The sequence below is a fragment of the Apium graveolens genome, chromosome 8, assembly GCF_009905375.1.
Source record: "Apium graveolens cultivar Ventura chromosome 8, ASM990537v1, whole genome shotgun sequence".
In the NCBI taxonomy this organism is placed as follows: Eukaryota; Viridiplantae; Streptophyta; class Magnoliopsida; order Apiales; family Apiaceae; genus Apium; species Apium graveolens.
This window is the reverse complement of record NC_133654.1, coordinates 264,786,958-264,799,291: the sequence shown is the minus strand read 5'-3', so window position 1 is coordinate 264,799,291 and position 12,334 is coordinate 264,786,958. Positions and strand designations below refer to the sequence as shown.

General features: G+C 34.7%; 2 protein-coding genes across 2 annotated transcripts; one reads left to right on the top strand and one right to left on the bottom strand.

The window, feature by feature from the left end:
- Positions 1–1,453: 1,453 nt before the first annotated feature.
- On the top strand, positions 1,454–5,434 carry LOC141678946 (protein PHR1-LIKE 2-like). The gene is made up of 6 exons (XM_074485409.1): positions 1,454–1,725; positions 3,232–3,308; positions 3,509–3,563; positions 3,972–4,050; positions 4,130–4,199; positions 4,904–5,434. The coding sequence occupies exons 1-6, from the start codon at positions 1,539–1,541 to the stop codon at positions 5,321–5,323; spliced, it is 888 nt and encodes a 295-aa protein (XP_074341510.1). The 5' UTR covers positions 1,454–1,538; the 3' UTR covers positions 5,324–5,434.
- Positions 5,435–6,649: 1,215 nt separating this feature from the next.
- Positions 6,650–9,400, bottom strand: LOC141679036 (receptor like protein kinase S.2-like). The gene has a single exon (XM_074485519.1). It carries the CDS (start codon positions 9,358–9,360, stop codon positions 6,826–6,828), a length of 2,535 nt encoding a protein of 844 aa, XP_074341620.1. The 5' UTR covers positions 9,361–9,400; the 3' UTR covers positions 6,650–6,825.
- Positions 9,401–12,334: the final 2,934 nt, after the last annotated feature.

Genomic DNA, 12,334 nt, shown 5'->3' with positions numbered 1-12,334 from the left:
ATTCGACTGGACTTGTGAAATTAAACGAGCTGAGTTCGGGTAAAGATTTAAACTCAATTAAGTGTAAAATTAAACGAGTCGGTGTGTCAGACTCGTTAAAATCGGCTCATTTAAACAAGTCGAGTTCGGGCAGAGATTTAAGTTTTATTAGTTAAATAAACCGGCCCGACTCAATTAATTAAACTCAACTCAAATTACGTTCGGATCAAAATTCGGCTCACTCGACCCCAATTACAACCCTAACAAGAAAGCGACTTCAATAATCGAGAAATAAATTACAAAACAAAATGAGAAATTTATGAATAATGCAATGGCCATAGCATAGTGACACAAAACGTTAAAAACGTGGCTGTCTTGATAAAATATTATAAAAAAAAATTGTCAGGAGTAATATTATAAATTAGATCAGAGAATAAGGCGAATTTTTTTTGACACGAGAATAAGGCCGAATTGAACTCGAAAAATTGGGGTTGCAATTTGGTTGCTCAAACTCGTTTAATTAAACTTGATTCAGTTATTTTAGTTAAACAAACCGAATTCGTGTGAAATTAAGTTAGCCGTATTTAGATAAAGGTTTAGGTTCAATTTGTAAAATTAAATGAGTCGGCTAGTTCGACTCGTTAGAATCGGCTTGTTTAGCTAAATGTGTCAGTTCAGCTCGACTCGACTAAACGAGTCGAGTTTAGCCAAAAGTTCAAACACAATTAACTAAACGAGCCGACTCGAATCGATTATTAAACAATTGGGACGATGCTTATTCCAAATTCGTCCTAATAAGCCCGAATTACATCCTTACACAAAACCGGTATTAGAATAGATAATTTTTTTACAACCCGAACTAAAAATGAACTTTCTTATTTCCCTGAATATTTTAGTATTATACATAAAAAATTTAGAGCAAAAGTGAATAATAAATTTGAAAAACGAAACAAATCCTTGAAAATGAATTTTAGAAAAGAAAAGTAGAAAACCGTTGAATTTGTACAAATTTATAAAAATAGAACTAATTTATCGTTGTATCATGTATGCACCGGCCAAAAAATAATTTATAATTGCCACAATAATAACAGAAATGCACAAAGATATTTTAATACTCCTTCCGTCCCAATTTATCTTCCCAGTTTGATTTTTGCACGTAGTTTAAGGTGCATTGACCGACTAGTTTGGTTGATTATCTTTCAAATGAATAAATATTAAAATCTTAAATTTTTATTTAAAAAAAATTAAAATAATCAATAGAACTATGCGTACATTAAACTATTAAACTACGTGCAAAAGTCAAACTTGACAGATAAATTATATCGATGAGGGACTATTAAACTACGTGCAAAAGTAAAACTTGACCGATAAATTATGTCGACAAGGGAGTATTATTTGTGTATCACTATCATTTAACATAACATTATGTACATTGACATGTACACAAGTACTTAAAAGCACGCTATTTTGTATTTCTGCTGTCTGAAAACCAAAACCCAAAAAGTGGTACACAGCAAAAAGCACATTTTTGTGTATTATTTTTTGTTTAAAAATTGAAGATGTACTCCTCCATTCATTCACTGCCTTTGGATGGGCATGGTGAGTTTCATAACTCGGTTGATGGGTCGGGTTTGTGTTCGGATCCTTGCTTAGTTCTTACTTCTGATCCTAAGCCTAGACTTCGTTGGACTGGGGAGCTTCATGAAAGATTTGTTGATGCTGTTACTCAGCTTGGTGGCCCTGATAGTAATTAGCTCCATCCCTCTCTCTCTCTCTCTCCCTCTCTCTATCTCCCTCCCTCCCTCTGTCTCTCCCTCTCTCTCCCTCCCTATGTCTCTCTCTCTCTGTCTCTCTCTCTGGCTCTCTCTCTCTCTCTCTCTCTCTCTCTATCTATCTCTCTCTGTCTCCCTCTCTCCCTCCCTCTCTCCCTCTCTCTCTCTCTCTCTCTCTCTCTCTCTCTCCTATTTGGTGTTTTTAGTTTAGTTTCTTGAAGTCTCTCTCTGTTATGATGTTTTAAGTTTGGTCTCTCTCTTGTTATGTTTATTTCATGTTTTAAGCTTAAAGGGCGGTTCTTGATGTGCTCTCTCACTGTCTCTCTTATCCTTTTTGTTATGTTATGTTTTAAGTTTAGTTTCTTGAAGGTTGGTTCTTGATTTGCTAATTTTGATGTTATTATTTTTTGAGGGTTAGGTTCAAAAGCTTCTTAATTTTAAGTTTAAGTGATTAATCTTTTTTATTAAAGTTTTGATTTTGGTTATTCTTGATTAGATTTTCATATGGTTAAATAATGTTGTGGCCTGTGGGTAATGTTGATATGTTCTATTTGAATATACATATAGACTAGGTTCCAAAGATAGCCTGAGAACCAAAGGTTCGGCGCAACATGAAATGCAGAAGTTTTAGTATTTGTTGTTCGAAACCTTTGGTTCTCAATCTCATTTTTTGATCTGGTTTCTCTTGTTCTCGACAATATCATACTTGTTATGTGGCCGGTGTTAGAAATTATGTAGAGCGAAAGAGCTTCCTGGTGATCCTTAGGTTGCAGCAAGTTTAGCACTTTGGTTAACATTCAAGGTTGTACTAATGTGGTGTAAGCCGTTGAGGTTTTGTAAATAAATGGGAATAGTTTAAAAGAATCATGTGTGTTTTGCAACTAATAACTATATGATTTGTAGAGATGTGGACTGCTCATAATATGTTATGATTCAATTATGTGCTTCCTATATTATTTTGTTGGCAGGTACAAACTAACTTGATTATTGTATATAGTTTATAGTTTATTTATGTATATCTGTGGTTTGGTTGGCCTAGGTTGTAAAAGCATGATGTTTAAGTTCTGTGTGTTTATTAAATGTATACAATAATTTTTCTATGTTTTCTCTTTTGTCTCATAGTAGATAGTTGTTCTATTCTATGTCATATTCCATTGACTAAAACATCGATGTCTGTTAAAGTGAATCCCTGCCTTTATGTCATAAGAATGAGGTGCTGGAAAATTTGTTAGCAAAATTTTGGTTATATATTAAGTCTGACAGAGATGTTAACATATGTTTTTATCTATTGGGATGTATCGGTTTAATGTGCTAAATGGAGCCCTTTTTTAATTGTACGGCATACTTGTATGTCTTCTGAAATCGTCATACGTAATATTAGCGAAGGCCAAAAAAAAATTGTTGCATTTCCTCATGATGGATGTTAGTTAGAATTTGGTAATCTTATCTAATACATTCCGCAATTGTGATTAAATTGCAGAGGCAACACCTAAAACAATCTTGAGGACAATGGGGGTCAAAGGTTTGACCCTTTATCATCTAAAATCGCATCTTCAGGTTAGGCCTTTTCATAATGGTGATAATCTTAGAAAAAGAATATATAAAGAAAGAACAGGCCTAATTATCACTGAAAGAGGATGTAAAATCCTCTGTTCTGATCCTGACTGAAACCTTTTATTGCTTAGTTTTATGATTTCTTCTGTGCACTTGATGCCCCTACAATAAGAAATGTAACACATTTAATGTCTTTATTGCAGAAATTCCGGTTGGGAAAGCAATCTTCCAAGGAGTTCACTGAAAATTCTAAAGATGGTACTAGTTCTGATCTCAGCATTACCTAAATAGATTCATCACCCTGTATATCTTGAGGTTGCTCCATTTTGCTTGATATGAGCATGGAAAAAATTAAAAGCTCCATGCACATGAACTGTCCTAATAGGAGTACTTACAAAAGTACGTTTTATCATAGTGCTGTACAGAAAAGCCTTATTTATAGTATACTCGCTGGCTAGAGTTATCATTCAAAGGAGTGTACTATTTAGTCGGCTGACATATGCTTCCGTTTGTGAATGTATGCAAGAGAATGTGTGTGTGTGTGTACGACACAGTTATGAAACAGTAAGCTAATGAATCTTTGTTACTTCTAAGCAATATACTTGGTATGATAACCAACACTTGGGAGTTCTCAAGTTCACTACTAATCTCTATTTTTTATTGCAGCATCATGCATTGCAGAGAGCCAGGACACTGGTTCATCTACATCAGCATCATCAAGAATGATGGCACAAGATTTGAATGAGTATGTTAATCATATTAGACCCTCTATCAAGAACATTCATCTAGGTAACCTATTAATCAACCTTTTTTTTATGTAACAGTGGCTTCCAAGTCACCGAGGCTTTGCGAGTTCAGATGGAAGTTCAAAGAAGGCTGCATGACCAATTGGAGGTTAGTCTTCTTGCGTATCAATTTGAAATATGTAAAATGTTCAATGTTGCCTTGACCACTATAAGCATTCTTCCGTGAAAAATATAAATAACAGAGTAATAAAGAATTTCAAAAAGAATACAATTATTTGGTTGGTCTTCATCGTCAAAGTTTAGTTTGATATATTTAGACTAAATAGTAGCCTTATGTTTTAGAAAAAGTTTGTCTGCAAATATAGTTTTGAATAATAGAAGGTTTCTTACAAAATTGCTTGACACGTTTACGTTACAATTAGACAGACAAATAGATGATAAGAAGAATCTACGACTAGATAGTCAGATAAAATGCTGCAGAAATACTGAATACTCTCATTTGTTACCTGATAGGTGACCACAGTCCCCTATGGAAACACCAATTTAAATTCTACTCAACTACTTCAGCTCAAAATGACTCATTTATTATTGAAGAGAGCTTTGATAATGATATATGCATACTGAATTTTTTTATCACAACAAAATATCTTTGTGATATGGCAATTTTCTAATGTATTTACAAATTAGTAAGCAAAGAGTACCCGCAGAAACCATTATGTATGAACAATCGAGTCAGTAAAGTTGTGTTGTTTCCACTTTTATCAGTCACCGTCGTACATGTATGCTGTTAATTAGCTACCTTAACTAAGATCTCTGATAAATATTAATTACCTGTGGTTCCACTCAAACTAGGTCCAGCGCCGTCTCCAGCTACGTATCGAAGCCCAAGGGAGATACCTGCAATCAATTCTTGAGAAAGCTTGTAAAGCTCTTGATGACCAAACTGTCGCTTCTGTAGGGCTTGAAACTGCTAGAGAAGAACTCTCTGAACTAGCCATCAAGGTCGCAAATGACTGTCAGCAAGTAACGTCAGTCCCTTCACTTTCCGAAATTGCTGCATCCCTCGAAAGCAAAAATCCTGTCGGTGTCTCTGGTAGAATCGGTGACCGTTTCCTTGACAGCAGCTTGACATCAAATGGAAATCCACCTTATCCAATGAACATGAGCTCACAAGCTGCCGCACTTAAAAAGAGATCAAGAACTTTCAGTAACTTGTCCCCCTTAGATAGCAATTTGAGGCAAGTGGAGTGGATGATGAGTAATATTAGCTAAGTTTCGAAATGAGCTTTCAGATTCATCTTTCATGCATTGTTCTTTGTCACTTCTTGAAATGGCTGATTATTATGTACTTATTTTATGAATGGATCAGTTGAGTCTTTTTTCCTCCAATGGTCCACACAAAATTTGGGTCGTTCACTAATTGCAAGTATCAAACAACTAAACAAATGATCTTTGACCATTCAAATTACTAAATTAGTGTTATCAAATGAGGCCAAAGATAACGGAGATGCCTATAAAAGAAAAGGTAGAGAGGACAATAGAGAAAAAAACTAGAAAGTGCAAAATGAATTTCTCAAAGATTTTGGTTCTATTTCTATTTGTCTCGGCCTCAACTTTTATCAGCTGCACTGCAAGAAACGCTAATGATGGGTTAGTCAACCCTGGTCGTGGTAAATTTTCGAAGAGTCTAATTTACGCTCTATTTCCGGTTTCTGAAAAATCGAAATATTTTCGAAGAGTCTAATCTACGCTCTATTTTCGAAGAGTCTAATCTACACGCTAATGATGGGTTGTCTCAGTTCGTTAAAGAGGGGATAATTATCTTCTTTGTCACAGGTTCGAATCTCACAGGAGGAGAATTCATGAGAGTCTGTCGCTTAAATGTGGTTTACCTTGGTTCGGCTGATTTGCAGGCTATTGTCTGAGCCCGCATGGTTTGCGCACTGATAGAAAAATTTTAAATTTTTCGGAATCCTAGTCAGCCCTGATCGTGGTAAATTTTCGAAGTGTCTAATCTATGCTCTATTTCCGGCTTCTAAAAATCGAACCCTACGATTTTGAATATTAGTCGCAAAAGATTGAATTCTTCGGAATCCTAGTATCGAATTATGTTTTATAGGACTAATTGTTTGTTCTATCTTGTGACAGGGGACAGATCGTTCAAGATTAACTGCATGCAGGCATGTAGAAACGGTTTTGGAGAGGCTCAGTGCAATGCAGATTGCACACAAACAATGCATCTTAAGCGAGGTGATTGTGAAATGCAAGACACTATGCGATGTTGCTGTTATAACCACTAGGCTCACTCCGTTTTGTTCAGTTATTTTGGCCTTAATCTTGCTCATGTGCAGTGATACCATATGCAAATAAGAACGCAGAGAAAAACTTGCCTTGTCTACCATAATTATCGCACTAGCGTGGATATGCACCTTTCCGAGTTAAATAATTCCACTTCACTGATTATTTAACTCGGAAACCTGTTGTTTGTTGTGTATTGGTTGTACTAATTATAAATAATTTCACTAGCAGTGGAATTATTTAACTCGGAAAGGTGCATCTTTACTGCTAGTGCGCTAATTATCGGAGACAAGGCAAGTTTTCTCTGCTAATTATCTTCACTGTTGGTAGTTCTGTGTTTCTGTACATGTAAAACTTGACATTCATCACAAATCTGCTATATAAATACATTAGATGACATGTATCTTGCTATTAAACAAGTTTTCTGAGAAAAAAACAAACAAACCAGTAATACTATAACATTGCTGCTAATGATTTTATTGTATACCTAAGGCCTGAATTCTCTTAACCAGTGATAATGAATCAATGTTGTTATGCTTCCATTCTTCTTTTCTCTCCTTCTTTAGCCCTTTTTCGAGGAAACATCTGTCGTATCCGTTGAGTATGCTTAGTATGCTCTTGATGTTTGGCCTTTCTTTCGGATCAGAGCGTGTACAGGCCATTCCTAGTTTCACTAGCCTCACTAGTTCCTTGTGATTGTACTGGCCGTCCAGTCTGTGATCTGCCAAATCTTCGTATCTTCTCTTTTGCGTTTCAAAGTCATTCACTCTCTTGATTAGTAATGGCTCAGGCCTTCTGAAGTCGACAGCCATTTGTCCAGTAACTACTTCTAGCACGACCACGCCAAAGCTGTAAACATCAGACATTGTTGTTGGTTTGCTGTTTATGATGTATTCAGGGGACATGTAACCAAACATTCCATCGCTGCCACAGGTTTTTTGAGGAGCGACTTGTTGAATTTCCTCGATTCTTGTCAAGAATTGAGCAAGGGCAAAGTTGCCAAGCCTCGGGTTGTTGTCTGAGTCAAGAAAGATTGATGAAGAGTTGATGTTTTTGTGGATTACTTGCTCATCCCATTCCTCGTGGAGATAACAAACAGCCGAAGCAAGTGATTTGACAATGCTATATCGTTGATTCCATTGTAGGATTTGATTTCGTCTCCTATGACCTGGATGGAACAAAGAATGGCTTAATAGACTCCTTGCATTGTGATCATATAAAGCAAGCATTTCTCCATTCTCAATGCACCATCCACGAAGCTGTACTAAGTTCCGGTGTCTCAGCTTGCCTAGATTCTCGAGTTCATATGAGAATTGCGAACGCACTTGAGGACACGGAGTCGTGCCTAATCTCTTAACCAAAACATGCTTATTTCTGTCAAGAAAACCACGGTAAGCAGTTCCAAACCCTACTTCAGCCACCTTCTGAGACTCTGCAAAGTTGTTTGTTATGGCAATAATCTCTTTAAAGCTTACTTCACGCGGAATGTTGATGAGTGGCATAGCTTTTGAGGTACGATAACGACCATTTCTCGAGGGGCTAGCATCAGCACTTGCATATAAGGTTTCACCCTTGGCTGTGAAATATGCATCAGAATCACCTATGACAGTATCAGTAGTATTAGAGGTCAGTGTAAACGTCGCGCTGGATGGTCCCGTGGTGGTTATGTTGCTGGTATCAGTATCCTTGCTTGACACCGAAATGTATTGAGGGTAATGGTTGAATGAAGGAAGTGCTGGTAATTTCCCACAAAGATTGCCAGAAAGTACTTCCATTACCCATTTCATATTAGGCCTTGACTGAGGCTCATGAAGAGTACACAATAGCCCCAAATGGATCAAATGTTCCATGTCTAAATCCTTGTAAGACCCCTCAGCAATCCTTCTATCACCTGCTTTTAACACGAGCCCTTCATCGGACAGCTTTCGTACCCAATCAAGCAACACAATCCTATCATCTTGGTGAGCAAGATCAACCGCCTTTCGCCCTGCCACAATCTCCAGCACTACAATCCCAAAACTGAAAACATCTGATTTCGCAGTAGCAGAACCATGTCTCTGAAAATTCTCAGGTGGCAAGTACCCAATAGTACCACCAATTCGAGTAGTATCAACTAGTCTAAACTTATTTGGTGGTAGAAATTGCTTCTCATGTTTCACAGATGGGGCACTAATGCCGTACTCAATCTCATGTTCTAACCACCTAGCCAATCCAAAATCCCCCAGCTTCGCGTTAAGTTCAGAATCCAACATCACATTACTAGCCTTAACATCTCTATGTATGATCTGCGTCTCCAATTGCTCGTGTAAATAAAACAATGCAGCTGCAAGACCATTAACAATCTTGACCCTGATCTCCCAGTCCAGAGTCTTTGATCCCTTCTGTCGAAACAAAAGTCTGTCCAGGCTGCTATTAGGCATGTAGTCATAAACAAGAAACAGCTGATCATCATACAAGCACCACCCTCGAAGACTAACGAGATTTCGATGCCTTAAATGAGCCATTGCAAGCAACTCAGCAGCAAAAGTCTTCTCAAACTTATCTCCCTTCTCAGCTAAACATTTGACAGCAACAACTGATCCATCACTAGGCAAAACAGCTCGATAAACCCTGCCAAAACCTCCACTTCCAAGAATTTCATCCTGACTAAAGCCTTTCGATCCAATATAAAGCTCAGAATAACTAAAATTTCTCGGGTTACTATTGCCTCCAAATTTTTCAAGAATTTGTACTCCCTCAGTGTCCAAGTACACACTGGAGACTAGTTTTTTCGGTTGTCGAAATTTCACCATCCTCATAAATTTTGTCTCGAAAAATCTGTAAACGGAGGTATGCACAAGAATATCGAAAAATGTGCGGCGACGAGGTTGCGGTGGAGGCTGTCTTGAGGGTGTTACAAGAGGAGTAACATCTACATATTCATCTTCATCATCAGGTTCATCAGGTAAAACAAAGCAAAGGTGGTGTTGGTTCATCTGCATATTGGTTGTTTTGGTATTGGTTTGAAACATTGGAGAAAAATGAACCTGTTGGATGTATGATCTGTATCTATAGTATTATATAATGGGTGTTGTTTGACAACCGTATCAGTGCGGCTTATCTAACACACTGTTTCAAATTCATTACATACGTGGGCTCATATCGAAATATATTTTACCGATCCACAATAATTTTTCACATATCGGAATTTTCAAGAATTTTTCAATTAGCGAAAATAAAAAATATACAAGGGTTCTAGGATCGTTTATCTAATACATGCAAATGTCAAGATCGAACGTCTGAACTCATGAACTCTCGCAAGATATAAAACTCAACTACTGCGTTAACATTTTGTTGACGGGACTCTTATATATTAATGTTATGAAAAAATAACTTTTTTCAAATGTCAGATCGAATTCCTGAACTCCCGTAAGATATAAGAATTCAACTACTGTACTAAAACTTTGTTGACGGGATCTTTATATATTAATGTTATGAAAAAGTAATTTTTTCAAAAAATAATATTTGTATTAGAACTTTGTTAACGCGTTAGCTTTGAATGGTTGATTATTATTTTAGTATAAGAGAGTTCTAATATTGCAAATTGTCCCACCAAAGATGACCAAATCCATGACGTTAAAACTAGGAATAAGGTAATAGTTGAGGTTGAATCTTGTATTGTACAAAGTGAAATATACAGCTCATAGTGTATATTTTTATATTAGTGGAAACTTCTATGTTAGGATTACTTGTAAGTTGTTATGATAACTTGCTTTGATTTTTGGTTAAGCCTAGCTAATCCACTCAAGTTATGAGATGGACATGATTGAGTGAAATATAATTCAAAGTTGTGAACGGATTAAATTATCGGCTAGTCGGTCGACTTCGTCTCATATATTATTTGAATTCAAATTAATATTTAATTGTATCGAGTTTAAATTTGAGTGACTTGAGACTTTATAAGACGGGCTCGTGTTATCAAATTCTTGATTTTTTGTAAGCATATTAGCACAATTAAACTTTTGTTATTTTTAATTTTTATATAAATATATTTATAATTTTTTAACATGTATATTTAATCAGATCGAACAGCTCAAATTCAAGTTTTTGTTAAAATTTGGTGAATCGGTTCGATCTTTCAAACTGACTCTGAACACATCATAATTTTCAAAAATTAGGCTTCGAACTTATATTTTAAGACTCGATCTAACTCGAATTTGCAATCGAGCCTCAATCTGGTTCTGACAGTATTTCGATCTCGAATATTAGCTCCTAGGAAAAAAAAACTCATTATTTTAATGTGTTTTTTTAATCAACAAAAAATAATAATTAGCAAAGTCTTTAACGTGATAAAATTGTACTCATGATTCATGATTGTAAAATTAAATACTCCTGGATTATTATAGTAGAGTTATACTCCAAATTTATTTGTCCCCTTTAATTTGTGTACGTAATTTAAGGTACATGAATCATGTAATTTCGCTTATTATTTTTTTAAATTTTTATTTATAAAAAATAAAAATAATTAATAAAAATATACGGTCAATGTATCTTAAATTACGTATTAAAATTAAATTAGACAAATAAATTGAGACGGATGTAATAGTAGATAAAAATAAATAAATTGTGAATTAAATTGCAAGTCAACTATGGTCATTTATCATCTGCGTGTGGAATTTAAGGTGTACACTGTACCGTATGTTTTGGTTGGCAAGTTGGCAAGGCAACACACATGAGATGTAAAACTAAATTTATCATTATTTTATGTATGCCTCGATTTTGTAAGCTAAATTTAATATTGTACTCCCTCCGTCCTTTCCATTGTTTACTCCCTCTGTCCTATTCATTTCTTTACAGTTACTATTTTTGGTCGTCCCATCCATTTCTTTACATTCCAAAAATAGTAAACTTTTAATAATATAAAACATTATTACACCCGCTAACTTCCTCCACTCTCTCAAATCTATTATTAAATATTGATAGATCACACTACTTTAACTACTTTTCATCACTTTTCTTTACTTTATCTACTTATATATATATATATATATTGGTCTCCGTGCCTACCACAAATGTAAAGATCGTGGTGGGACGGAGGGAGTACATTTTTTAGAGAGTGTCTGACACGCATTTTAAGGTGCATAAAAAGTATAGTTATGTAACTTATTTTTACAATTTTCTTTTTCTGAATAAAAGTTGAATGTTTTAATTTTTATTTAGAAAAACAAAATTGTAAAAAAATATTACAGAATTATACTTTATATACACCTTAAAATGTGTGTCGGACACTCTCTAAAAAAATGTAAACAATTGAAAGGGACGGAGAGAGTAATATTTAAACTTATCATTTCAGTGTAGAATATTTTTGAATTGGGGTCGTACAGATTCTTTTAAAAAATTGTTTTGTTATCTGATTTCTTTTAAAAAATGGTTTTGTTGTCTGAAATTTGGCTTAAAAAAAATAGGACTACATGTATTAAATTGGTACCAAAATTTGATCTCATATGAATCGTCATTGGTGACTTGATAATTTAAAATATTTTTATTAGTGAAATTTACGTGAATACAGAGGTCCACTATTATTAATTAATTTACGGTCAATCAAAACACGGGCAATTTAAATCTATTTTGGATATCAATTTGGGACCTCTGAAATTATTCAAAATAAATCATGTTTTGATTGATATCAAGGTAAAATTTAATATAAGAAAAATATATTATATTATACTTTATATAATTAATTATAATTACGGAATCAGAATTTGAAATAAATGTTCAAGGTAGAGTACCATCAGTTTCTTTTTACTTGTTTTTTTATTAAAAAAAATAACGAATATTCATTACAAAAGTTACTTAGATACTCCCTCTGTCCCATTGATTTCTATACGTTACTTTTCAGCACGCTTTTTAATGCTCATTTAAAACATAATTTCATAATATTTTTAAAAAAAAAAAAATTCTGAATAAAAGTTTCATGTTTAAACTTTTATTCAAAAAAAAAATTGA

What these genes read in the sequence shown, in the direction of transcription:
- LOC141679036 (XM_074485519.1), bottom strand. Translation starts at nt 9,360, where the DNA reads ATGTTTCAAACCAATACCAAAACAACCAATATGCAGATGAACCAACAC.
- LOC141678946 (XM_074485409.1), top strand. Translation starts at nt 1,539, where the DNA reads ATGTACTCCTCCATTCATTCACTGCCTTTGGATGGGCATGGTGAGTTT. An exon ending in ATGGCACAAGATTTGAATGA is followed by an intron (nt 4,051 to 4,129) that starts GTATGTTAATCA and finishes TTTATGTAACAG; the next exon opens with TGGCTTCCAAGTCACCGAGG. An exon ending in GGCTGCATGACCAATTGGAG is followed by an intron (nt 4,200 to 4,903) that starts GTTAGTCTTCTT and finishes CACTCAAACTAG; the next exon opens with GTCCAGCGCCGTCTCCAGCT.